Source organism: Myxocyprinus asiaticus, chromosome 8 (assembly GCF_019703515.2).
Source record: "Myxocyprinus asiaticus isolate MX2 ecotype Aquarium Trade chromosome 8, UBuf_Myxa_2, whole genome shotgun sequence".
NCBI lineage: Eukaryota > Metazoa > Chordata > Actinopteri > Cypriniformes > Catostomidae > Myxocyprinus > Myxocyprinus asiaticus.
This window is the reverse complement of record NC_059351.1, coordinates 36,393,012-36,419,472: the sequence shown is the minus strand read 5'-3', so window position 1 is coordinate 36,419,472 and position 26,461 is coordinate 36,393,012. Positions and strand designations below refer to the sequence as shown.

General features: G+C 43.8%; 1 protein-coding gene across 3 annotated transcripts in view; it reads right to left on the bottom strand.

The window, feature by feature from the left end:
• The window catches only part of LOC127445467 (polypeptide N-acetylgalactosaminyltransferase-like 6), a 433,776-nt gene that overhangs the window by 47,720 nt on the left and 359,595 nt on the right, over positions 1-26,461 (bottom strand). For all 3 annotated transcript variants that reach the window (XM_051705573.1, XM_051705572.1, XM_051705574.1), the window contains exon 7: positions 12,740-12,923. In XM_051705573.1, coding sequence (XP_051561533.1) covers positions 12,740-12,923 — 184 coding nt within the window. The remainder of the gene's footprint in view (positions 1-12,739; positions 12,924-26,461) is intronic.

The following is a 26,461-nucleotide window of genomic DNA, read 5'->3' as shown; positions in this document are numbered from 1 at the left end:
ACAGATCATTTCCATTCACCTTCTGTCACAGCTCACTCACCAACCTGTTTTATGTTTGTCTATGTGTGTTAGTTAGTTGATGTCGTAGATTAGAAATAAAGTCTTGTTTGTATTCAAAGAGGATTTGACTGGTATATTTTGATAATCTCGTCAATTGATTCTTAAAGGTCTATGCTACGTACTCGAACAATATTTCAACATATTTTTTTATATTATTTTCAATGGCCATAAGAATAGCATTACTCTGAAGAGTTAACAGATGCATCATATCAGCTCCGCATGGTCAAGTGATCAGATGTACACCTTAATTCTTCCATTATTCCCCGAATTAATCATAATTCCCTTCTTGAGCTAATATTCCTTATAAATTGTGAGCAGATACAACGAGCCTGTGGTATTACATATTTAATGGTGGACAATTTTTATTCAGATTTCTAATCTGATCATTTGTCATTTATCCTTCATATAATGGTGGTCGAACGTGGCCAAGATTCCTAAACTAATTCCATTATACAATTCTAACATATTATTGGTAAAGTCTGGCAGTTGTAAATATACCTTGCCACAAAGTTGCTAATTTCTTACAAGCTTGTTAAGTGTTTGTAATCCAATAATTCAGGCAAAAGTGATTTCCCCAGCGTGAAATGCTTGTCCTGGGTGGGAGGAGAGAAAGTCATGTTATAGTCTAGAGATAAATTGAAGTTTGTAGAAGGGCTTGCTTCATAGTTATCAGAGCTGTGTGGCGAGGTGAGCTCAAATGCAGTCGAGACACATTTGCGGAATGATTCATGAACAAGTTGTGATGCATAGCATGACCGCAGATTGCGGAGCCGAATTTGGCTCATGTATGTTCGGACAGAAGCAGTATATAGCCTTAGTGAGCTGTAGCATGGTCAGAGCGGATGCTGCTGCGGCAGCGAGCTCATGCTAAAATATCTGCACTGTTATGAAAAGATGTTTGTAATTAGAGTAGCGGTCATTTGAAAAGAAGTTCGCTTGTTGCGTGATTGCCTCTGTGTTCCAAATGGAATAAATCACACTCCGAAGGCCACATTGAAGTGAGAACAATCATGAGTCATGTAGAAAGATAACTTCAAACAGAATTTCTGATAATAAAGGCTTAAAAGTGAGTTCCAAATTTTTTGAGCTCCCCACTTCTTAGCCCTCCAAATTTCTCACGGTTGATGGTAAAAACTTCGAAGAAAATAGGGCATGGGAATAATCACTGAATGGAACATGCCCTAAATTAGCTGCACAGTGAGGTAATCAGGCTGATAGGAATAACCTGTGCAGGAGAACTGGATTGAAATGCTAGTGCATTGCAATAATGTTTGAATTAAATTGTTAATCTTTTGATTCGCTTGCATTATATTAAAGTTGTAATAGAGCTCAAGTGGCATGAAGCCAGTGCAGTGCCCATTCACGGAGGCAGCCTCACGCTGTAGGGACCGCTCTGGGCGGAAAATAGGATTAGAAGACCTGTGTACAGCCATAGGGGGCTGTACGACAGGTATACAGCGAAGCAGCGGCCAGTGCTGAGGCAGCCTCGATGCCAGGTCGGCTTCGGTGAGAAAAGATGAGAATAAAAGAAAGACAGTGCAAAAACAACAGTAAAATTGGCAGCCAGCATTGCCACGAAATATGAATAGTGGCTGCTGTGGCAGTTTAGTGAATAACGTAACGATTGTGATGGAAGAGCTTATCTGATGAGAGCAAATACTTTGCGCAGAGTAGTGTGACATCCAAAACTGTCACATGGATCTGTCGTGGGTAAGTGGGCGGAGCCAAATGCTGGAGGAATCGTCACAGCATGGATGTAAGCACATTTGTTGGATTAAATGAACATGCTAATCCCGAACTTTGTTATGAAACTCCATTAGGAGTCTTAATTTGGAGGTTGGAGGTCCCTCAAGGTCAGGATATATTAACAGGCTGGGTTATAATGTAACAGTCTTGTCTCAAAGAAGCAAAGTGAATCATGCACCACACTTCCATTAATGCCGATACGTTGGGTTTACAACTCCTTCTTCTCTCAATCAATCTGAAAAAAGTGGGGAAAGAAATCTCTGACTTCTCAGCAGATCAGTTGTTCCACAAATGAGCTGTGATACACATAGAGGGCCCCTTTCATCTTATAACAGCCGGTAAGATCTATATTAAGGCTTCTTAGCTGCGTATGCTTCACACATGAGAATGCGCCATGCTAGGTTGCTCAGCCAGCAGTTGAGTTGAGAGATAAAAAAGTATTAAAATAAAAGGACGGTGGATATTGAAAGCCAGCTGATTTCTGTTCCGTGTTTGAGGGCGGCTGATGGGAGATGCTCATTACGTATCCGTCATCTCGATGCAAAGTGTTTTGCATCTCTTCTTGGAGCTGCTGTCTCACAGAGAGCAAAGGGTTCGTGGAGACTGAACGGATGCATTTTGTCTTCCTGTCCTATGCTTTGTTTACCCTCATAAAAACGCCTGTGCCTTTTCCTTCAGAAGTAAAGTTAGCAAACTGGCGAAGGAGACGTCACCCCTCTAGCATCAGGGCTCTGATGGAGGAGTCTCGCACCCACGCAAGATGCTGGAGTGTGAGAAAGGGAGAGATGTCAGCTTAACTTTGGATTGTTAACGACTTTAGAGGGATGTTATGAAGGGAACTTTTCACTGAGAATTGAAAGAAAAACAGAATACAGGGGACTTACTGCTGCCTGATATACTTTGCAACTGTTCATGATGGTACGGTAGATGTGTTGAATGGAAAACAACAAATCTCTGAATGGTTTGTGACTGGCATCAAAACAAGGCCTGGGTCTGCAGAATGGAGGGTTTGGTGTCATATTCATGAGCCATGTTTTTCAGGTATATTCACAACTTTTTCACTGGCTTTCCTGTGAGAGAGACAAAGAGAGTGAGAATTGTAGTACAGATAATAAGGTCAGAATATGATATGAGCTGCTAGGTGTTGTATTTTACTGGTATTATAGTCTAAAAGAAAACGCTAGAAGTAGAGGGGCATTTTTCTCCCATTCTTGCTCACTTTGTCTTGCTCAAACCTGAACTCTGATAGAGCTCCAGAAAGAGCTCTGTCTTTGTGTCCTGAGGTCCAACTATCCTTCTTAATACCCCTCTGAGACTGGCATGTATTGAGAAATGTCTCCAAGTATTCAAACTGTATTACAGAAGATTTGAAGAAAATAGCTCCATGTATTGAGTTTGTGCGGCTTTCCCCACTTTGATTTTTCAAAAGTTTTTTCGCCAGATGACAAATCACTAAATGATTAAAACTTCAGAAGCTAGTGAAAACAGATCCTTAGCTCTGATGCTCAGATTTGTGTTGGTTATTACTTTTTTTTTTTTTTTTTTTAATCAAATGAACAAACCCCCTTGAACAATATATAAAGCACACCAGCATGAATTTTGATTAATATTACTTTCTTTACTATAAATGGGCTTGTTTTAAACTGAGGTTTACTTTTTCATTTCATTTTCATGTCCATTTGGAAGTCTCATATTCTCATGCTCTTCCAGGAATCCAATAAGTAGTGCTGCAGTATCATCTGTTCTCTTAACTTCAGTCAAATAAGCCACATCTCTCCCTTACATCCTTGCATTTTCATGTTAGAAAGCACCATTGATAGCTGTGCTGCATTACCCACATTAGTTTCATTCACCATAACTGCCTCAGATGGTGCTTTCTTAATTTTCTCCATAATTCAGGCTCTGATCACTAGATGTATCAGCACAAACTAAAACAGTCTGTATCTTGCCGGTGTACCAGTGAACACTTTGTTAGAAGTGAGGTGAAAATGCAAGTCTTTTTCATATACAGTATTTAGCTAAAACAGAGAAAAGCACCACAAAATTGTTCTCTCACTTTATTATGAATGTTTGGTAAATAGCCTTTGAGCTAGCTAATATGTCTCTCATGCTCTTCACTCTCTAATTAAGGACATCATTTAATGTTTAATTGTGCAACTCTAGGCCAGCTAGAAGGCCTTGGCAAAGACATATGCAAAAAATTGCACCCACCATGTTCAAATAAAACAATATTTTATTTGCAACTATTGCACTGCTGAGGGATTCAATGGGAATACTTTAAAAGGTGAATGTAGTTTTAATGTATCACAACATGTATTCTTTTCTATAAATAGTGGTGGTCTTTTGGTTTGGTCATTGGGGTGTAATTTTAATAGGCCTTTACATTTACAATTTAGTGTAAAAAAATGCTAAATAGAATAGAAACTCATACTTGACATTGATTTTAGTTCATTAAATTTATTTATTTTAGCCAATGCTATGACTTGTAGCCGTTATAAGTTGTTATAAACCTACACTAGGTCTCAAAAATTTTATAATCACAAAACATATGCCACAAGTGCATTAGGAAAAAAAAAAAAAAAAAAAAAAACAGGACCACACTGTGTGATACTAAGTACACCACTGTACAACATAGTAGGCAAACCCTAAAAATTTGTTTTTATTGAGAGACTATTAAACTTGGGCTATTCGGTCTCTCAAAAACAGTCATGGAGGATAGGCTACAATACACATGTAAGATATAATAGGCCTATGAACTGTCATTTTTTTTACATTTTGAAAATGTTAATGTTAGCAAAACACCATTGAAACTACGTATATAGTGGCGGCTGGTGCTTTTTAAAAGTGGGGAAGCACACACCAGTTTTTGATGACTGGAATGTTTCTCCAAAAACTGCTTAAACTGCTACTTAATCAGTGAAATTTCTTAACAAAAATAATTAACTAAAAAAGCCAAATGTGACAGACAAGCATATCTGACAATATTGCAATCCTTCCATATAAGCATATGTTCATCACATGGTCTGTAGTCAGTAGGAGTGGGTTTGTCTTGAGACAAATATTTTTAAATCATCTCCCTAAATGTAATATAAAAAAAAATCTCATTTATCTTCATATGCATATTTAATGATCGATTAATAGAGGAAGCTGAGTTCCACGTGAACATGTCTCTCCGAGAAGTTTTGTCTCTTTAATTCTTTACATTTAGTCCTTCATTGCAACATTGCTACAGCCATTAAAGCACAGCAGGTTCACAGTTGGACCTCAAATCCCCTGCTATGGATAAAATTCCTGTTTTTATGCATAATCCACAGGTTTATTTGTGAGGTGTTGTGGAAAGTATTTTTCAGTAGTCATTCTGCATATTCTGTCTGACACTACCTTAATAAATAGCTTGGCTGTAAAGACTTATCAGATTGTTGGATGCCATGGACTGCATGTTGCGCCACCCCAATATATATAAACTAACATTTCTGCACTTTTGATTGTAGAGCAAGGATCGTCCTGTGACTCCAAGTGCTCCGGGTTCCATTGAAGAGCATCATTCTGCATCCGAGATGCGCATAAGTGGTTTTATGCCACTCTTTATCAGAGCCTTTCTTATTTCTTATGTTTCTTGATAGTTTTGTGAGATGTTACAGTTAATTAGCCTATTTATTTGTTAAATATCTGTTAGTTTCCCTGTTAAAGGGCTAAGCCTAGCATCCACATCTCACCATTAAACCCATCTGATAGCGGTCACATAATGTAGCCTAATTATACATGGGTTCCTTAACACCAACTATTCGACAACTAGCTCAGAAAATGCATCGGCTAGTCAATTATGAAAATTGTTTTCTCTACCTTTAACCTGCAAATTCTGTATTACAAAGTAAAAAAAATGTCATGTCAGACAGAACTGTTCATCAATAAAAATGTCTTTCTCAGAAAAAGGGGTTAACACAGCTAAATATTGTGTAACCTCAAGATCTCTAATTTTGTGAGCATACGAAGAGCAGCGCGAAGCGCAACAACCGTGTGCTAAGTCTTATTCTATTTTTTTTGTGAGAGTGCTAATTCTAAGTGCAATTTTCATGCTAGCGCAAAGCGCAAGTGGGCATGGTTTTTTGTGCTATCTATGGGTGTATGCGTGCAAACTGTGGGTGTATTGTATGTTAATGAACTAGTGCTAAGCTCAATTTGCTATTTTCCTGAGAAAAAGTTAATTGCACTAAGACGATTCAGACTCACATCTGTTTTCAGTGCAAAGTCTAAATTCAGTTTGTACATTTGCAGTTTGGAGATTTCACCAGCATGTGATGAAAATAACTGATGTCCTAGCTCTGAAAATATAGTTGAATATCAAATTATGTCTCTGACGATTACTGTTGTAGCCATTTTATGAAAGAATTTATGAGATTTGTGTTAAACACTCTATAGGTCATGGTTTATTTTTCAATCATTATTATGTTTATATTTACAATTGTATTTATGATATAATTTTAACTGGTATTTTTACACCTGTTGTCGTAGAGTGATTTTTAAGTTACTGCAAAAGGGGCCGGTGGAAGAAGTTGGAAAGTGTAAAATGTTTGGATTTGGTATAATTAATTTTTTTGCCACTTCGTTGTGTTGATTATATTCTCATTTCTTTTGAAGTGTAATTTGAATATATATATATATATATATATATATATATATATATATATATATATATATATATATATATATATTTTGGGTGTTTCAATAAATGAATTAAAATTTTCAAAATAAAAATCAACAGGTAGAAGTGAAGTGCATGCCTAAACAATCACTGTTAATACTAGCCATGATTTGTGTGTCAGCAGTTGAAAATTATTAATAAAATGTACCTATATAATTTAACAGAGAGTACATCCAAATCTTTGCGAGAATCACATTTTCCATGCGTATAAAAGGAGTGTCACTGTCACAGAAATATGCCTGACATTCAACTAGGATGCAGTTAATGCACAAAAGAATGTAAGTCAAGTTTCTATTCTTCTAATTCATTGGATACAGTTCATTTTCTGTAACTACTCCTTATGAATGTGCTGTCTTTGTTGATATCACTGGTGCTCGACAGGGAATGCACTATATAATAGGTCGCGGGAGGGGGGGCTGGAGTCCACAGACAGTAACAGTGGTCTGTGGATATAACCTTGCAGCATCCTTCTAATGATAACATTCTAATCAGCAAGTGTGCAGCAGCAGTCAAGAAAGTGTGCATGTAAGACTGTGTAAGTGTGTGTCTTTGTGTGTCTGTACATGAGAGAATGAGTGAGGGAGTGGGAGAGTAAGTATAAGCACTTCTGCAGAGGAGATGCAGTGCGCCTGAACATATAAACACACTCTCCGACACACTCAGGAAAGCTGATTTTCTCAAGACCTCATATCCACCCCAAAAATTAATCCTCAGCTTAATGCCTAGTGTGGCTAGTCTGGGGCAAAATGTGCAGATAGGGGACCAGTGAAGCCGAAAGTTAGAGAGCTTGGTAACTTGGTAAGAACAGCAGTGGAGGAACTGGGAAAACAAAAGCCTGAACACACACACACACACACACACACACACACACACAGGCAATGGGAGTGTCTTTAAATGAAAAGGGATCATGTGAATACGGCTCCTGAAATTCCACTGATGGTTCTACACTAGCAGAACTTCAATGGGTGTCACGCATTTATGGCCATCCAGACAGATAAGGCTTTGGTGATATTATTTAGTGATAATAATGGGAAAAAAATAGATTTAGCTATATAAATATATAATCAACAATTTTCTGCCATTTTTGGGACTTTATCCAATTTCTGGAGCTTGCACCTTTCTGTCTTCCACAACATAGTGAGCTTCCTACAGAGGCAGAATTTTAAAGGGTCGTGAAACTCTAAACTACCTTTTATGAGATGTTACATGAGAAGCATTTATTACGTGAGAGTTTTGAGATAATGGAGAGGTGGACTGGGGCTCATTTGAGATGCGGTTTGACACCGATAGTCTCAGACGCAAACTCTATCCATTAATCCTTAATGTGAGTGTGTTATCCGATCAAAGCACTTATATTTGTGAGCCAACATTGTGGAACAACAGTCTCAATAGTTATTAAAAATGCAAAAGCGCATTCACGTATATTATCCTTCGAGAGTACAATGGATTAGCATTTATTTGCACATTAAATTACAGATATAAAATGACCAGTATGTTTCTGTGTAATGTATTGTGAGTTTACAAAACAATGTGTAATATACTTGTGCACTGCATGCACTTGTGCATTGCATGCTGTTGTGAGAAACTTTGATGCTGTTAACTGCCATCATGAAATAAAGCTGAGTGGAACAGAAAGACAGTGTTGGGTTCTTTCACCCCTTTGCCTCACTCCACTGCTGTCCATGTGTAGCCAAGTGGAGAAATTTCATAAAATTGGACGTGGCCACTTTAAGAAACGGAGTTTTGTGACACCTGCTTTCCGGCACTCCTCGTGTTGCACATGTGCACTGTATATATATATATATATATATATATATATATATATATATATATATATATATATTAAACACACACACACACATAGATATATACTGTATATATATACACTACCGGTCAAAAGTTTTGAAACACTTAGGCTAAGTTCAGACTGCAGGCAGATCTGATTTTTTCTCAAATCAGATCTTATCAGGCAGACTGTCCGCACTATTAATTGCAAGTGATCAAATCAGATTTGCGTGTTCAGACATAACCAACCTATCTGCATGGGTTGCTTTGGTAAGGATGTAGGCGTACCCACGTGACAATGCTTTCAAAACAGAGCGGGAAAAATGGAGGTGCATCATCTCGCTCTCCAAATAAGCACCCTGTCCAGTCGCGGTGCAGAACTCCTCTGTCGCACAAGAAAAACTCAGTGACGGAGTAGACTGGTAAATATTGTGATGTTCCGTGCTGCAGTCACCGAATTTTGATGTCATCATTGTGTGTTGCGTTAAGAGTGATGCAAAAAACCATTTGAAATCCGATTTGAGCAGCCAGAGCGTCCGGACTGAGATGCATCTGAAAAAAATCAGATTTCAATCGCATTTGAAACCACCTCCTGATGTCGTTTGAGTCAGATTCGGAAAAATCAGATTTCATGTGGTTTTTTGCTGTCCAGATTATCAAAAACTCATCTGGATACAATCTGGATATGCAAAAAATCTGATTTTTAGTGGCAGTCTGAACAAGCCTTTACTCATTCTTTATCATAAATTTTTTTTTTTTTTTTTTTTTTTCACATTTTAGAATAATAGTAAAGTCATCAAAACTATGGAATAACATAAATGTAACTATGGGAATTATGTTGTGACTAAACAAAATTAAAGCCTCTATAAAGCAATACTTTTCAGCTTTTGCATAAATACATTTATTCACAATCTGAAAATGTACAGTAAATATATAGAAATGCATTTACTAATGTTAATGTATTGTACAGTGATAACAAAATAAAACAATGCAAATGTTATATTAAAATGAAGCGAACTGACCCACAGATGTATTAATGTTGAACAATATAAAAAAGAATTAACATGTTTTTTTCAACTTTTGAGGAAAAACACAGTCCTAATTTCAACATATGTGGACATCATATTTACAAGCACGTTGATGTGCAAACAATGTATGGATTTTTTAAAAAGCTGCATATCAAACATAACTAGAGACGCTACTCTTTACAACCAAACAGGTTTCAATAAAAAAAACTTAGAGGTTTCTTACCAGAGGCACTTATGTTGGCGCTGCACCAGTAAATCAATGTCAAACTGTTATGTCATGTGACATGGTTCGCCAGAATTTTAACCATTCAATAACAGTGTAGAGTCTTGTGAACATTATTCTGTTGGTTTTAATTCATTAAAAATATGCGTTGCGTGTAGCGAAGCCAAAATACAATGTCCACACATGTGGACGCAGGGTTGCACGAGGTTAAAGATAAATGTTACTTTATACAACCTTCACAATGGATTCCTTTAAACACATTGGAAGGCCATGCATTAAAAGTCTAGGCCTTCAGTGTAATTCATGCCATTAAGAAAACACAGTTTCCATGGATAAGACACCCTATGCCTTTGGGCATCATACATTATGTCGCAGCTAACTAATAATACCAATTGACATTTTAAAAACATGTCCACGCACAAAAGCCAGAACTTGAAATGACACTTAATGCTCAAGCAAGACTCATTTTTACTGCAGCATGACTGTTTTGTGAAATGAACGTCTCCCGAACAGACATTAAAAAATCATAATTTTTCATATGAATCTACCAAGGAGGTCTATAATACCTGAAAAAAATCTAATAATATTTGCGATTTAAATGTTGCTTGCAATAAATTTCCTTTCATCAGGGTTCATGGTTATGCTGCGTTCCATGCAAGTTGGATGTGGGCTATTCCTACTTGATATCTCCGACCATAAATGCATTCCATTCCCCGATATTCGGAACTGCAATGCTCCCGTTAGCTTAGCAGGGGTTTGACTCTCATTAGAGATGTCTCCTAGCAACCCAACTGATAAACAATGCTGCAGCGCTAGCATTTGTGCTTCAGGTGTACGATTATCAAAAGAGATTATAATGTTTTATACACCTGTTTCTGCAAGCGTTTGTTAAACAAGCTTTAATATCATTTTTATCGATATTACTCAATAAAGTAAATGTTTATCACTTACTTTGTATATCTCCCTGAGTATCAACATGTTTGTGTGACATCATGCCCCTGCATCTCAGTGAAATCGGAGTTGAGAATTTCTGCACGAGCCTAAAAGTTGTAATTCTGACTTCAAGATGCATTCCATTGCACTTTTCCTAGTAGGAAGTTGTAAAATCCAACTTTCCGAGTTGAATGGAACGCAGCACTTCTTTTCAAAACTTGATCTGACACTGAATGTTCCAGCAACCTAATTTACACTTAGAAAACTCCTGATGTTGCTATAACAATGCAAAAAGCACTTACCAATTTGCATGAAGTGAAAATCAGTCCTCCTTTCATGATTAATAAATTAAGCAATCACACGGTCATGCAAAACATCTCAGGTTTGTAAATCCATAAGGATCTCTTTCTCAATGGCGATAGCGGCAGTAATGACAGTCGACTCGTCAGCAAGATCTTGCGCTCTTCGCTTTCAAATTATGTCACTTAAAGCGTGATTGCGTCACTCAAGGCCAGCTAGAAGGCCTCAACCGGGACATATTCTAAAGTTCACACCCACCAAGAAAAAATAAATCAATCTGATTGGCTGATGAATCTGTCCCATTCATTTGCACTGTTGAGGGATTCTGTGGAAATTCTGAAGGCCTGAGGGGGTGGAGCTCAAACTCACATGCTGCTTTGGCTAACGAGCTTGGCTTTGGGCATGCGATTTGTGAAACAGTTGTCATGCTTCGCTTGTAAGCATCAAGGAATAAATTCTGGATAAACTTTTTTTCTCTATTTGTTTGTAGATTAATTAAGAGTGGAAAGCGATTAAAAAGACATAGTCAAAAAGGTGATTGAGAATGAAAGGATGAAAAATATTTATTTATTTGGCATGTTAGGCCAGCAGAGAAGGATTTGCTGGCCCTGAGAATTCGCCACTGTTTAAACGTGATGGGAAGTTTACATGGAATTGGTGTCCGGCGATGGAACACAAGGACAATTGCGTTTCAGATCGTACATGCTACGGCAATTTTTCCGCATGAGAAGTAAGGGGTATAGGCATTTTCATATGTTTCAATGTGGATGAGCTACTTTTGGAAAATGCTTAAAAAAGGCAGTGTGGATGGAGAGTGTTTCGAAAACGGCATTTTCGGATTAATGTAGACGTCGCCTTTACAAATGATAATTTATCATTACATTTTTTATAATTTCAGTTCTTTTTATTGTTTACATGAATAATTAATACTAAATACAAGTATTTGCATTGGTATGTTGAACAAGTGCTAAAATGATACTGTTTTTTAAGACTACCCACAGATCAGCGTTTTGTTTTGGTTAAGTATACTGTATAAAAGAGAGTGTCAAGATATTAACGTATATTAACAAGAGTCTCACACAGCTTCTTTAATCTTATGAAATGTTTATTTTTTGTTGTTTTTGATCAACAACTGACTGTAACAAACAAAAATGGTATTAAAAGAGACATTATCAATGACAAATGGATTGTGTGGATCTCGTCTTTAGACATGCATTAAACTGAACGAGTCAAACCAAACTTACTCTCAACACAGTGAAAGGATCTCGGTGCTAAACTGGATAATTTATATTTTTACCCAGCCCTAATCCCTATGATTTTATTTTAAGTCATACATTTTGTTTTATAGGTTTAACAAAGCAAAAGGGCAGTAGGCAGTGAGACAACTCGCTAGGTTTCGGTTTAGAGCTAGTGTCTTACATGCAGGTTAATGGACATGTAAGACACATAAGAGTCTTATGTGTAACATAAGACAAAGAGTGGCACTTCATGCATCCTCTATTTATACACATCAATAATAGTTAAAGAAGGTCAATCTCAGTATCTCACTGCAGCAGACAGAAATTAGATTTTGAAACAGGCTGACAGATCAGAAGTTAGAGCAAACTGGGGATGGAACAATGAAGCATACTAGAAAAAAGAAAAAAACAAAAGCAGACATTTCATGGAACACAAAGAAACAATTAATTGAAAGTGTAGCTCATATCTTTTTAAATTACTAGATGTGATAAAACTCTCCACTGCTTCTCCAGTGAGAGGGACAGAGAACAAATTTCTCTAATGTATAACTGTAGATGTTCATAATAACGATTAATATTGAATACATGATAACTTTATCTCTATGAATATTTTAAAGGAGCAACTACTAGATTTCTAGGTAACTGTTGTGATTTTCATCGTAAAATATTGTATATTGGGCATGTAGCAAATGGGACATAAAAGTGTCTGATTGAATGCACTCACTCATATGGATCGCTGGGGTCTGGTCCCTGTAGCTCAGGTGGGATGGGAATGCGTTTGTAGTACATCTCCCAGTCAAAGGCTCCCCGCATGGCATCCCCCGCCTGTGCCTCGTACCCGAAGTGGTTATGGTCAATCACGTCTATCATGGGACACACAATGGTTTTGGGGTTCTGGGCAATCTGGTCTGCAGGCAGAATGCAAGGAGAAGAAAGGAAGGAAAAGTTAGAAAGGCCACATCCATCATCCACTTCCCTTCGCTACGCTCCATGGAGAGGAGGAGGGAAGAAAAGAAGAGGACTGCAGATCATCTCAGGAGTTTCCCTCCTCTCCTGGATCACTTGCTCTTTATCGCTCTGCTCGGCTGAGTGTGGCGACCCTGTGAAATTTAAAGCTGCCACAGCCACCCGGCGATTAAAAACAATTACAGCACTTCAAAGTAGGTTTACTCCATGGAGGGCTGAGTAGAAAGGACCCACGGCCCTTAGCTCTATCTCCGTCAGTCAGCAGCCTCTAAGCTGTCCCAGATCTGTCACCCATACTCTCCCTTAACAGCACTGCTCTACTGGACCATGGAGATCTCAGGGACAGAGAGAAAGAGAGAGCGAGAAGACCTGGAACACCACAGATCTTAAACAAATACATCTGTCTAAAACTTGAGGCTAGATATCTACTGAATCACCTTTGCAAGACTTAGCACTTTAATAATAATCATTTCTTACATATATGGTATAGCTCTTTTTTTTTGGATACTTCCACTCAAAGCATTTTACAGAAAGTGAGGGGATCTCCTTTATCATTATCAGACAACAGCATTCACACCTGGATGATGTCAAATTAATAAATGAAATGAAATACACTTTACTGTTCCTGAAGGGAAATTTGTCTTGGACTCATGAGGGAAGATTCAATAAGAATGAATTGTGGCCGGTAAAAGCACGTGGCCGGTTTTGCACGCACTCTGAGGGCTTTACTAAAACATCTTTCAGTAGCAAGCTTTCCCCAGTAGTTCTATCCAGGTAATGGCCATATATATATATATATATATATATATATATATATATATATATATATATATATATATATATATATATATATAGCGGCCAAAAGTTTGGAATAATGTACAGATTTTGCTCTTATGGAAAGAAATTGGTACTTTTATTCACCAAAGTGGCATTCAACTGATCACAATGTATAGTCAGGACATTAATAACGTGAAAAATTACTATTACTGTTTAAAAAAAACAAAAAAAAAAACATGAAATATTCAGAACTACTTAAACTACTTCAAAGAGTTCTCATAAAAAAATCCTCCACATGCAGCAATGACAGCTTTGCAGATCCTTGGCATTCTAGCTGTCAGTTTGTCCAGATATTCCAGTGACATTTCACCCCACGCTTCCTGTAGCACTTGCCATAGATGCTAGTGTCTTGTCGGGCACTTCTCATGTACCTTACAGTCTTGCTGATCCCACAAAAGCTCAATGGGGTTAAGATCCATAACACTCTTTTCCAATTATCTGTTGTCCAATGTCTGTGTTTCTTTGCCCACTCTAACCATTTCTTTTTGTTTTTCTGTTTCAAAAGTGGCTTTTTCTTTGCAATTCTTCCCATAAGGCCTGCACCCCTCTTTACTGTTGCACATAAAACTGGTCTTGAGTGGGTAGAATTAAATGAAGCTGTCAGCTGAGGACATGTGAGGTGTCTATTTCTCAAACTAGAGACTCTGATGTACTTATCCTCTAGTTTAGTTGTGTCTGGGCCTTCCACATCTCTATCTGTCCATGTTAGAACCAACTGTCCTTTGTCTTTGAAGACTGTAGTGTACACCTTTGTATGAAATCTTCTGTTCATTGGCAATTTCAAGCATTGTATAGCCTTCATTCCTCAAAACAATGATTGACTGATGAGTTTCTAGAGAAAGCTGTTTCTTTTTTGCCATTTTTGACCTAATATTGACCTTAAGACATGCCAGCCTATTGCATACTGTGGCAAAACAAACACAAAGACAATGTTAAGCTTCATTTAACAAACCAAATAGCTTTCAACTGTGTTTGATATAATGGCAAATTATTTTCTAGTACCAAATTAGCACGACTACTCAAGGATAAGGTGTTGGAGTGATGGCTGCTGGAAATGGGGCCTGTCTAGATCTGATCAAAAATGACTTTTTTCAAATAGTGATGGTGCTGTTTTTCACATCAGTAATGTCCTGGCTATACTTTGTGATCAGTTGAATGCCACTTTGGTGAATTAAAATACCAATTTCCTTCCGAAACAGCAAAATCTGTACATTATTCCAAACTTTTGGATGCCAATGTATATATATATATATATATATATATTTTTTTTTTTTACATGTTTTTACACAAAACAACATACTTTGGTTATATAGCCTAACTACAAGAATTACAAGAATAAATATGTATTGTGGCACAAATGGTGGGCTTGGTTACATGAAGAGTTTACTGTCAGCTTTATGTCATTAGCTCAGCTAGAGAACATTTTCTGTCGATAGCTGTGGGTTTGCATTTGTTTACGAATACTGTGTGTATATGTGTGCGTGTGCAAGTTGCATGTCAGTTCAAGAAAAGGCCATCCTCAAAAGCGAGCACACAAACAACCACCTGCATTCTCCTGCCAACACTCACATATCAAGCTTTTGTTTTCTCTCTGGCACTGAGTATCCACTTCCCAATCGAATCCAAGAACCCGCTTTGCTGTAGTGCTTACTGGAGCTGAATCCTTTTTTTTCATTCTTTCCTCTATTGCAGATGCATCTAGTAAGTAGTCTAAATCTGTAAACCCAAGAACCCATCTGATGTTTGCCCAGTTGAGAACAGAGAAGCAAAGAAGAATTAAGAAGAAACAGAGTGAATAACTGTAGCAGATCTCTTAGTTCGGGCAATGGAGGAGTCAGGAGACAACGAAGCAGATTCAAGGTCAGTCTCTTTAATGTTCACTTTTGACGGTGACTGTCAATACAAACTAAATGATTTCCAAAAATAAAAGCAAAACACTCTGTGTTTGGCTGTAGGGTAGTCGGTCTCTTTCTCTCCCTCTGATGCTCTGGCGTGCCTGTCTCCCTCCGCCATCACTATAATGACAGACAGGTGTTAGAGATAATTATGAACCAGGTGACGAGCCTTACCGCACTCTCTCTCCCGCAGACCGACACATGACCACGCCCCCACAATAACTGAGCACTGGGGAACAGAATGAATCTTAATGTAGCAAATTAGACCCCGTTTACACCTGGTATTAATATTCGTTTCAGGTGATCCGATCACATTCGGTCAATGCTAAATACATGTCTAAACAGGGTCTAAAACAATTTGCTATCGGATCACAAAACCCACCTACAAATGTGGTCAAAAACAGCTGTGACCACATCGCATTTAGGGTGTAAACAGTAATGCGTCCTGAATGCATCCCAGACAGGAGTGAAGCACCACCCCTTACCTGTCAATCAACCGCTGTGCTAAAACAAAAGTTTAAACTTTGCTGGTTACGAGCGGCTTTTAAAGAAAATAACCATCCGATCGGAAAATAAAAAAAAGTGGCTACATACACAAACACAAGAACTTCACGGATCTTCTTCAGTGTTTGATATCAAAACACATGAGAAGCATGAACATCTGGAGCTCCTTTATTACAGGTAATCCACTAAAAAAATGGATAATTCTGCTTGAAATGCTGCGTTTGTGTTTAGATTACATTTCAGATGCATCTGGGAGAAACAGTGCACCATTTTTTTGTGCTTTCTTTTTCATGCAGTAACACACTGACATAGTGATTTATGTACAGTATGTCACCATAAAACTGAGATCCTCCCCGTGAAATCCGAACACAAGTGGTCACAGGAGACGCATTTAAGTGGCCAGGTGTAAACGGGGTCTTGGACTGGTTTCAGTATAATGCTTGAAGTATAAGGCTTGAAGAGTTCAACTTGGCTAAACATTTCCAGCACCACTTGAGCTTGTGTGCAGCTTGTTTGTTGTCTTTTCTTTTAATCAATGACTTTTCATTATTATTTTATATGATATAAAGACAGCAATGAAACAAATACCCCAATTTCTTTGCTCCAACAGAACCCCGAAACCCAACTGCACTGTACTTTATCTTGAACAATGTATATTGTCTTTACAAATATACACCTTAGTAACCAGTGAACTCTTCTTCCCTAAAAAAACAACAACAATTAAATTAAATGAAAAATAAACAATAAATAAAATATAAAACAATAAATACAAAATTATTAAATTATTAAATTATTAAATTTAAAATAAGAGGGAAATAATAATTATTCATAACAGTGAGATCAATACACTAAAAAGTGGTAACCTGTTACTTTAAGAGCTATTGCTACCAGGCCTAACCCTCACAACTAGTTTTGTTGATGTTACCAAATGTAGTCAGGTTAATTTATACATGTTGAATTTTTATTTTTTTATTTTAACAAAACCATTTAATTCAGATGTTCCTATATGAAGTAAATTTTTTGGTTAATATTTTCATTTAAAAATGTTTTGTCAGGTAATTTAAAAAATATCATGTGGTAACATACGGAGTACTGTGCAAAAGTTCCCCTATCTGTCACTCACTCGATGTTGTGTCGATGTAGTGACACTAGGGGTCGCTCTTGGGAGCCCAAAACAACTCTGATCTTTGAGAAAAGGCCAATGGGAATTGCCGAGTGGAATTTGCATGCCACTCTCCTGGACATACGGGTATAAAAGGAGCTGGCTCACAACCACTCATTCAGATTTTTTCTTCAGAGCCGAATGGTGTTGAGCAGAGAGTTCCACTGCCGTTCCATTCACCTCATATCGAGAAGCGTATGCTGTTGGATATATAGCGCATTTCAGTGGCTTTTTCCCCCTCTGTGTGATTGATGATTGGGTGCTTCGACAGCTGAAAGAGTATATATTCTTGCAGAAAAGAGTATATTTCCTTTTAAAAGAGTGCACACTGACGGAAAGCGTCTTTTTAAAAATGCCTTTCCGTCTGTGTGTAGTTCCTGGATGCGGTCGCTATCTCTCCGCCTCTGACGGCCATGAGCGCTGTCTCACATGTCTGGGCCATAGTCACGTTGAGGCAGGGTTCGTGGATGGTTCGTGCCCTCACTGCGAGAACATAACCATGGCAAAGTTGCAGTCACGGCTTTCCTTCTTCCGGGGGTAAGCCACTCCAGTTGCTCCCCACCCCGGGCCTTCTACCTATGGGTACGAGGCCATGTCAGTTTGCGCTGGGAGCGATTTGGGGACCTCAATGGGAGTGGTTCCGCCAGGTAATCCCCCACAGACCTCCCATTCCCCATTATGCTCGTTTGCCCCGGTTGAGTTCTGGAATGAGACAGGCAGCTCGCCTCAGAGCGAGTTTAATGTCTCTTTTGGAGCTCGTGAGCAGGATGAGCTCTCGATCGCAGCATTGGAGAGCGGGTTGGTGCAGTCGGACGCTGAGGACTCGACTGGCCTTCCACCTTCGGGTGTAGCCGCCCAGTCTGAGGCTGACGCAGAGCTGACCACCACGCTTGCCCAGGCTGCCACAAGTGTCGGGCTGGAGTGGAATCCTCCACCCTGCCCTGAGCCCTCGCGGCTTAATGATTGGTTCCTGGGTTCGGAGCGCCGCTCACGGCCATGCCCTGCCCTGGTACCATTCTTCATGGAGGTGCACGAAGAACTCACAAAGTCGTGGCGGGCACCTTTTACTGACCGGACCCGACTTCTGGGTTCGGCTGCTCTCACTACCCTCGACGGTGGGGCGGCCAGGGGGTATACAGAGATTCCTCAGGTGGATAAGGCAGTTGCGGTGCACTTGTGCCCGCAAAATGCCGCCACCTGGCGGAATCACCCGAGGCTCCCATCCAGGGCCTGTAAGTCTACGTCGTCTCTGGTGGCCAAAGCTTACATTGCCGCTGGACAGGCCGCCTCCGCCCTGCATGCCATGGCCCTCCTGCAAGTACACCAGGCCAAGGCACTGAAAGAGCTGCACGTGGGTAGTCCTGACCCCGAAGTGATGCAGGAGCTACGTTCGGTGACCGATCTCACCCTCCGGGCGATGAAGATCACAGCACGGGCACTTGGGCAGGCGATGTCCACCTTGGTGGTCCAGGAGCACCACCTATGGCTGAATCTGGTCGAGATGAAGGATGCCGACAAGGTCCGCTTCCTCGATGCTCCCATCTCCTAGATCGGTCTATTCGGCGACACCGTTGAGGACTTTGCCCAGCAGTTCTCAGTGATGAAGAAGCAGACAGAGGTGATTCAACACATCCTTCCCCGGCGTGGTACAAGGTCCCGCACCCCGTCTGCTCACTGCTGAAGGCGTCCCCCTGTGGCTGCAACTCAGGCAGCTCTGCCAAAGCCCAAGCCCGGCGTAGAGCCCCCCCGCAGGAAGCTGACGCCCCCCCGTCTCACGGTCCGGTGCTAAGAGCCCCAGGAAGGTCCCAAAGCGCCCCTGAGATGGACGACCCAGGGAAGAAGAGGCCTGCTGGAACCCTGGAGCTGGTATCCAGACCACTCCATCCCCCGGTGGAGGGCCGGGAGGAGAATCCTGTGTTCCCTTTTGTTTTGTTTTCGCCGCACGGCCAAGAGGCTGCGGTACCCACATTTTAAAAAAAAGAGCGGTTTCCTCACTCCCTGGGTCACAGCTGGTGTTTTCAGCCGTAGTTATCACAACAGTCAGACACCGAACATTCGCAGCCAGGGTGCTATGAACGCAGGCCCCCCGCCATCGTGCACCCGGCCGCGGCACACACACACCCACGGCCAGGCGGTCGTGACGAGCTGCAAGGGCACTCAGCCTCCTCCCCTGTCGCTGATCAGTCCTATGGTGGGAATACGGAGAAAGGTAAGTGCTTTGATGTTTCCCTCAGCACAGCCACGAGCTCGGGATGCGAGGCTCCTCAACGTGGTGGTTCCTGCTCCTCCCCGTCACGAGGCCTCACCTGCAGGTACATCAAATGTGATCATCCCCTTGGTGCCCCTCGCGCAGAGTTTGGAGGCATGGCTAGCACTCTCCAACCTGTCATGCTGGTTGGCCAGGACGATCCGACTCGGCTATGCGATTCAGTTCACCCATCGACTGCCCGTGTTCAGTGGCATCCCTCCGTATGGAGATCACGATCCTTCTGCAGATGCCTCCAAGTTAGGCTGGGGTGCCGTGTGCAACGGGCGCGTAGCCATTGGCTCCTGGACAGGACCGCGACTGCGTTGGCATATCAACTGCCTCGAGTTGCTGGCAGTAGTACTGGTCCTGCGGAGGCTTCGGACGTTGATCCAGGGCAAGCACGTGTTGGTCCAGATGGACAACACGGTAACGGTAGCGTATATAAACCACTAAGGCGGCTTACGCTCGCGTTGCATGTCGCAACTCGCCTGCCGTCTCCTCCTCTGAACCAAATAGTTTTCATTTATCAATTAACGTCATACAAAGTCCAGAAAAATAAAAAAAGCTAAATCAATATTTGGTGTGACAACCTTTGCCTTCAAAACAGCAACATGGAGCCCAACAACAGATGGTATGGCCCCCACAGAGCTGGTATCTCGACATCGAGTCAGTCTGGTATTACATGAAGAGACAGAAGCAACTGAGACAGCCTAAATAGATAGAAGAACTGTGGCAAGTTCTCCAAGAAGCTTGGAATATCCTATCTGCCAACAACCAAGAAAAACTGTTTCCTGGTGTATCTAGAAGAATTGGTGCTGTTTTAAAGGCAAAGGTTGTCACACCAAATATTGATTTAGCTTTTTTTATGTTTCTGGAATTTGTATGACGTTAATTGATAAGTGAAAACTATTTATGGCATTATTTCTGAAGACATCCTCACTAAGCAACATTTTACTCAAGTGCCTAAAACTTTTGCACAGTACTGTGTGTGCATCTTGACATTGATCAGAATATTTCCAAAGCATAATTGAAACAGCATTATTTTAATTTCAACTCCATAAATCAAATTAACATTCAAACTTTTTATCAACAACACACTTTATTCAGAGGCATATATTTGTGTGCACGCGCATATCCATCATGCTGTAGGATATTAGATGCAAAGAAGCGAACAATTGCTGTCAATATAATTTGAATCTAGAAAAATCAACCTTTTAAACCTGGAATTCCTCAATGTCATAAATGAAAGGACTAGGCACCAAAAAGTCTGGTGGAGGCCTGCCTTTGGACAATAAAATAGTCAAAGAGACTGAAACGGCATGATTTAAAGCAAAAAAAGTCATTGGTCAGAGAGGCCCCTCAGCATGACCTTCTGAACTTCCACACAGAGCTAAAGCAGGTCACTCACTCGACGTTGGTGTCGATGTAGTGACACTAGGGGTCACTCTTGGGAGCCCGAGACACCTCTGGTCTTTGATAAAAGGCCAGTGAAAATTGGCAAGTGGTATTTGCATGCCACTCCCCCGGACATACTGGTATAAAAGGAGCTGGTATGCAACCACTCATTCAGATTTTCTCTTCGGAGCCGAACGGTCATGCTCATTGAGCTGAACAGCACTGTTCATTCACCTCTGCTGGATCTGACAGCGCATTTCAGCGGCTTCTCCCTCCTCTGCACTGATGCACTGCAGAGAACGCCCCTGGGCGCTTCGGCAGAAAAACTAGAGAGTATATCTTCTGAAAGAGCGTTTTTCCCCTCTAAAAGAGTATATTTCTCTAAAAGAGCGCACACACGGAACGTCTTTTTAAAGACGCGTCTTTCTAAAGATGCCTTTCCGATCGTGTGTTATTCCTGGTTGTGGTCGTTTTCTCTCAACTTCGGATGGTCATGATCGCTGTCTTTCGTGTCTGGGCACGACCCACACGGAGGCAGCATTTATGAATGGTTCATGTTCTCACTGCGTGAACATGACCATGGCAACGTTGCGGTTGCGGCTTGCTTTCGTAAGAAAGCAAGCCACCCCAGTGGCTCCCCGCCTCGGTCCTCCTACCTACGGGTATGAGGTCAGCACGGCTAGCACTGGGGGCGATTTGGGGACCTCAATGGGATCACCTCCGCCGGGTATCCCCCCGCGGACCTCCCATTCCCCAGCACGCTCGTCTGCCCCAGTCGGGCTTCCGGATGAGTTCGCCGGCTCGTCGCACGGCGAGTCTGGCTTCTTGTTCGGGGCCCGCGAAGATGATGAGCTCTCGAGCGCAGCATCGGAGAGCGGGCTTGTCCAGTCGGACGCAGAAGCCTCAGCTGGGCTTCCCCCTTCGGGGACGGTCGCCCAGTTACAGGCCGATGCCGAAATGATGGACATGCTTTCCCGGGCGGCCGTGAGCGTCGGGCTAGAGTGGAACCCTCCACTCTCCCCTGAACCCTCGCGACTTGATGATTGGTTTCTGGGCTCGCAACGCCGCTCAAAACAGCCACGCCCCGCTCCAATGCCATTCTTCCCGGAGGTGCATGAGGAGCTGACGAAGTCGTGGGAGGCACCTTTTACTGCCCGACCCCGACTCCGCAGTTCCCCCGCTCTCACTACCCTCGATGGCGGGGCGGCCAGGGGCTATACGGTGATTCCCCCGGTGGATAAGGCACTCGTGGTACACTTATGCCTGCAGAGCGCCGCCACCTGGTGTGGACGCCCTAAGCTCCCGTCCAAGCCCTGTAGGCTCACGTCGTCCCTGATGGCTAAGGCCTACAGCGCTGCTGGACAAGCCACCTCTGCCCTGCATGCCATGGCTCTCCTGCAGGTCCACCAAGCCAAGGCGCTGAAAGAACTGCACAAGGGTAGTTCCGCCCCAGATTTGATGCAGGAACTGCGCTCGGCGACTGACCTCACCCTCCGGGTGACGAAGGTCACGGTGTGGTCTCTCGGGTGGACGATGGCCACACTAGTGGTCCAGGAGTGCCACCTGTGGCTCAACCTGGTCGAGATGGGCGAGGCCGACAAGACACGGTTTCTTGCTGCCCCCATTTCCCAGGAGGGCCTATTCGGCAACACCGTTGAGGACTTTGCCCAGCAGTTCTCGACGGTAAAGCAGCAGACGGAAGCAATCCGGCACATCCTGCCCCGGCGCGGCTCAAGATCCCGCACCCCATGTGCTCGTCGCCAAGGGCGTCCCCCTGCAGTGACTGCGCCGGCTCCGCCGCAGCCCACCCCTCCGGCCCGGCCCCGGCGTGGAGCCCACCGCAGGAAGCCGACGCCACCCATCTCACAGCCGGTGCCGAAGAACGCACAGAGGTCCTCGAAGTGCCCCTGAGACGGGCAACCCAGGGACAAGGGAACCCACTCACGTGGAGCTGGTAGAAAGACCACTCCATCCCCCGGTGGAGGGCCGGGTGGAAAATCTTTTGTTGCCATTTTGTTTGATTTCGCCGCACGCCCAAGTGGCTGCGGTACCCAACAGTTCAGCAAAAGAGCGGCTTCCTTCCTCCCTGGGTCACATACCCGGTGTGTACAGTAGTCACCACGACTACCGTCCATGGGTTTTTTCTTGCAGGATTGGCGCTCCAGTGGTGCCCTTTCCGCCCCTGAGTGCCCAGCTGTGGCACACCCCGCCCCCGATGTGGCAGCCTCCACGGGTTACGAGGACAGGCCTCTTCCTCTCCCATCTCAGGCTGTTCCAGGGGTGGTCACAAGGAGCCAGGTAAGTGCTTCGATGTCCCTAGACTCCCTAGTGGCACCTTGCACTCCGCCCCGCCGCTCCGCCCCACCTGCCGGTATGTCTGACGATGTTGTCCCCTTGGTCCCCCTCGCACGGAATTTGGACAAATGGCTTGCGCTTCCCAATCCATCACGGTGGCTGGTCCGGACCGTCCAATACGGCTACACGATTCAGTTCGCCAGGTGCCTGCCCAGGTTCAGTGGTATTCACTTCACCTTGGTCAAGGGCGAAAACGCTGTTACCCTGCGCGTGGAGATCGCTACCCTCCTACGGAAGGGCGCGATAGAACCTGTCACTCCAGCCGAGATGAAGAAAGGGTTTTACAGCCCCTACTTCGTACCGAAAAAAGGCGGTGGGTTGCGCAAATCTTGGACCTGCGAGTACTGAACCGGGCTTTACACAGACTCCCGTTCAAGATGCTGATGCAAAGATGCATTCTAGCGAGCGTCCGGCATCAAGGTTGGTTCGCGGCGGTAGACCTGAAGGATGCTTACTTTCACGTCTCGATCCTTCCTCGACACAGACCCTTCCTGCGGTTCGCGTTCGAGGGTCAGGCGTATCAGTACAAAGTCCTCCCTTTCGGCCTGTCCCTGTCTCCTCGCATCTTTACGAAGATCGCAGAGGCTGCCCTTGCCCCGTTAAGGGAGATGGGCATTCGCATTCTCAACTATCTCGACGACTGGCTAATCTTAGCTCACTCTCGAGACGTGTTATGCGCACACAGGGACCTGGTGCTCTCATACCTCAGCCGACTAGGGCTTCGGGTCAACTGGAAAAAGAGCAAGCTCCTCCCGGTTCAGAGCATCTCTTTTCTCGGTTTGGAGTTGGACTCAGTCTCCTTGACGGCGCGCCTTACGAACGAGCGTGCCCAGTCGGTGCTGGCCTGTTTGAAGGCATTCAAACAGAAAACAGCAGTTCCACTGAAACTTTTTCAGAGGATCCTGGGGCATATGGCATCCTTGGCGGTGGCCACCCCGCTTGGGTTGATGCATATGAGGCCGCTTCAGCACTGGCTCCAGACTCGAGTCCCGAGATGGGCATTGTGCCACGGGACACTCCGCATGGCCATTTCGTCGGTCTGTCACCGTCTTTTCAGCCCTTGGACCGACCTCTTGTTTCTACGAGCAGGTGTTTCCCTAGAACTGGTCTCCAGGCATGTCGTGGTCATGACAGATGCCTCCAAAATGGGCTGGGGCGCTGTTTGCAACGGGCACGCAGCCGCCGGCCTCTGGACGGGTCCGCGACTGCGTTGGCACATCAACTGCCTCAAGTTACTGGCAATTCTGCTCGCCCTGCGGAGGTTCCGGCCGTTGATCCAGGGCAAGCACGTGCTAGTTCGGACGGACAGCATGGCAGCAGTAGCATATGTCAACCGCCAAGGCGATCTGCGCTCTCACTGTATGTCACAACTCGCCCACCGTCTCCTCCTCCGGAGTCGGCAGCACCTGAAGTCGCTGCGAGCCACTCACATCCCGGGCAACCTCAACACTACAGCGGACGCACTGTCACAGCAGGTTTCCCTCAGGGGAGAGTGGAGACTCCACCCTCAGGTGGTCCAGCTGATTTGGAGTCGATTCGGTCGGGCACAGGTGGACCTGTTCGCCTCCCAAGAATCCTCCCACTGCCCACTCTGGTACGCCTTCACCGAGGCTCCCCTCGGCATAGACGCGCTGGCACACAGCTGGCCCCCTGGCATTCGCAAATATGTGTTTCCCCCAGTGAGCCTGCTCGCACAGACCCTGTGCAAGGTCAGGGAGGACGAGGAGCAGGTCGTCCTGGTAGCACCCTACTGGCCCACCCAGACGTGGTTCTCGGACCTCACACTCCTCGTGACAGCTCCCCCCTGGCAAATTCCCCTGAGGAAGGACCTTCTTTCTCAGGAATGGGGCACCGTCTGGCACCCGCGCCCAGACCTCTGGAATCTCCATGTCTGGTCCCTGGACGGGACGCAGAAGACCTAAGTGGCCTACCACCTGCAGTGGTAGACACGATCACTCAGGCTAGGGCCCCCTCTACGAGGTGCCTGTATGCCTTTAAGTGGCGTCTATTCGCTAAGTGGTGTTCTTCTCGACACGAAGACCCCCAGAGATGTGCAGTCGGATCAGTGCTTTCCTTCCTGCAGGAGAGGCTGGAAGGGAGGCTGTCCCCTTCCACCTTGAAGGTGTACGTTGCTGCCATAGCAGCACACCACGACGCAGTTGACGGTAAGTCCTTAGGGAAGCACGACCTGATCATCAGGTTCCTAAGAGGCGCCAGGAGGCTGAATCCCTCCAGACTGCCCCTCGTTCCCTCATGGGATCTCTCCATAGTCCTTCAGGGTCTACAGAGAGCCCCCTTTGAGCCTTTGCAGTCAGCCGAGCTTAAGGCACTCTCCTTGAAGACTGCCCTCCTGACTGCGCTCACTTCCATCAAGAGGATAGGTGACCTGCAAGCGTTTTCTGTCAGCAAAATGCGCCTGGAGTTCGGACCGGGCTATTCTCACGTGATCCTGAGACCCAGCCCTGTCATTGCTGTGTCCGGTGCGTGCTTTACGCATCTATTTGGGTTGCACGCAGGGCTTTAGAGTCTCTGAGGAGCTCTTTGTCTGCTTCGGTGCACAGTGGAAAGGAAGCGCTGTCTCCAAGCAGAGGATCACCCACTGGCTCGTTGACGCCATAACCATGGCATATCTCGCCCAAAACATGCCGCCCCCGGTAGGGCTATGAGCCCATTCTACCCGTGGTGAAGCAGCTTCTTGGGCCCTGGCCAGAGGTGCCTCTCTAACTGACATCTGCATAGCAGCGGGCTGGGCAACACCCAACACCTTTGCAAGGTTCTACAACCTCCGGGTGGAACCGGTTTCGTCCCAGGTAGTGGTATGCAACACAAGCGGATAAGCCCGGGATAGCCGGCCGGGTGTATTGCTTGCACATAGCGCCTTCCACCTCCTTTTGAGCTGAAGACGTGCGCCATGTGTTCCCAGTAGTGTTCAAAACATTTGTTCCCTGGTTGACTTCTTCTGAGCCCTGTGGCAGTCGAGTTTTCGGAGAGACTCACTGCCGGCCCAGTACACGCGCTAACTAAGAGCCCTGTTCTGGGGTAGGTGCTCCGCATGTGGTGGTTCCCTGTAAGGCTAAACCCCAT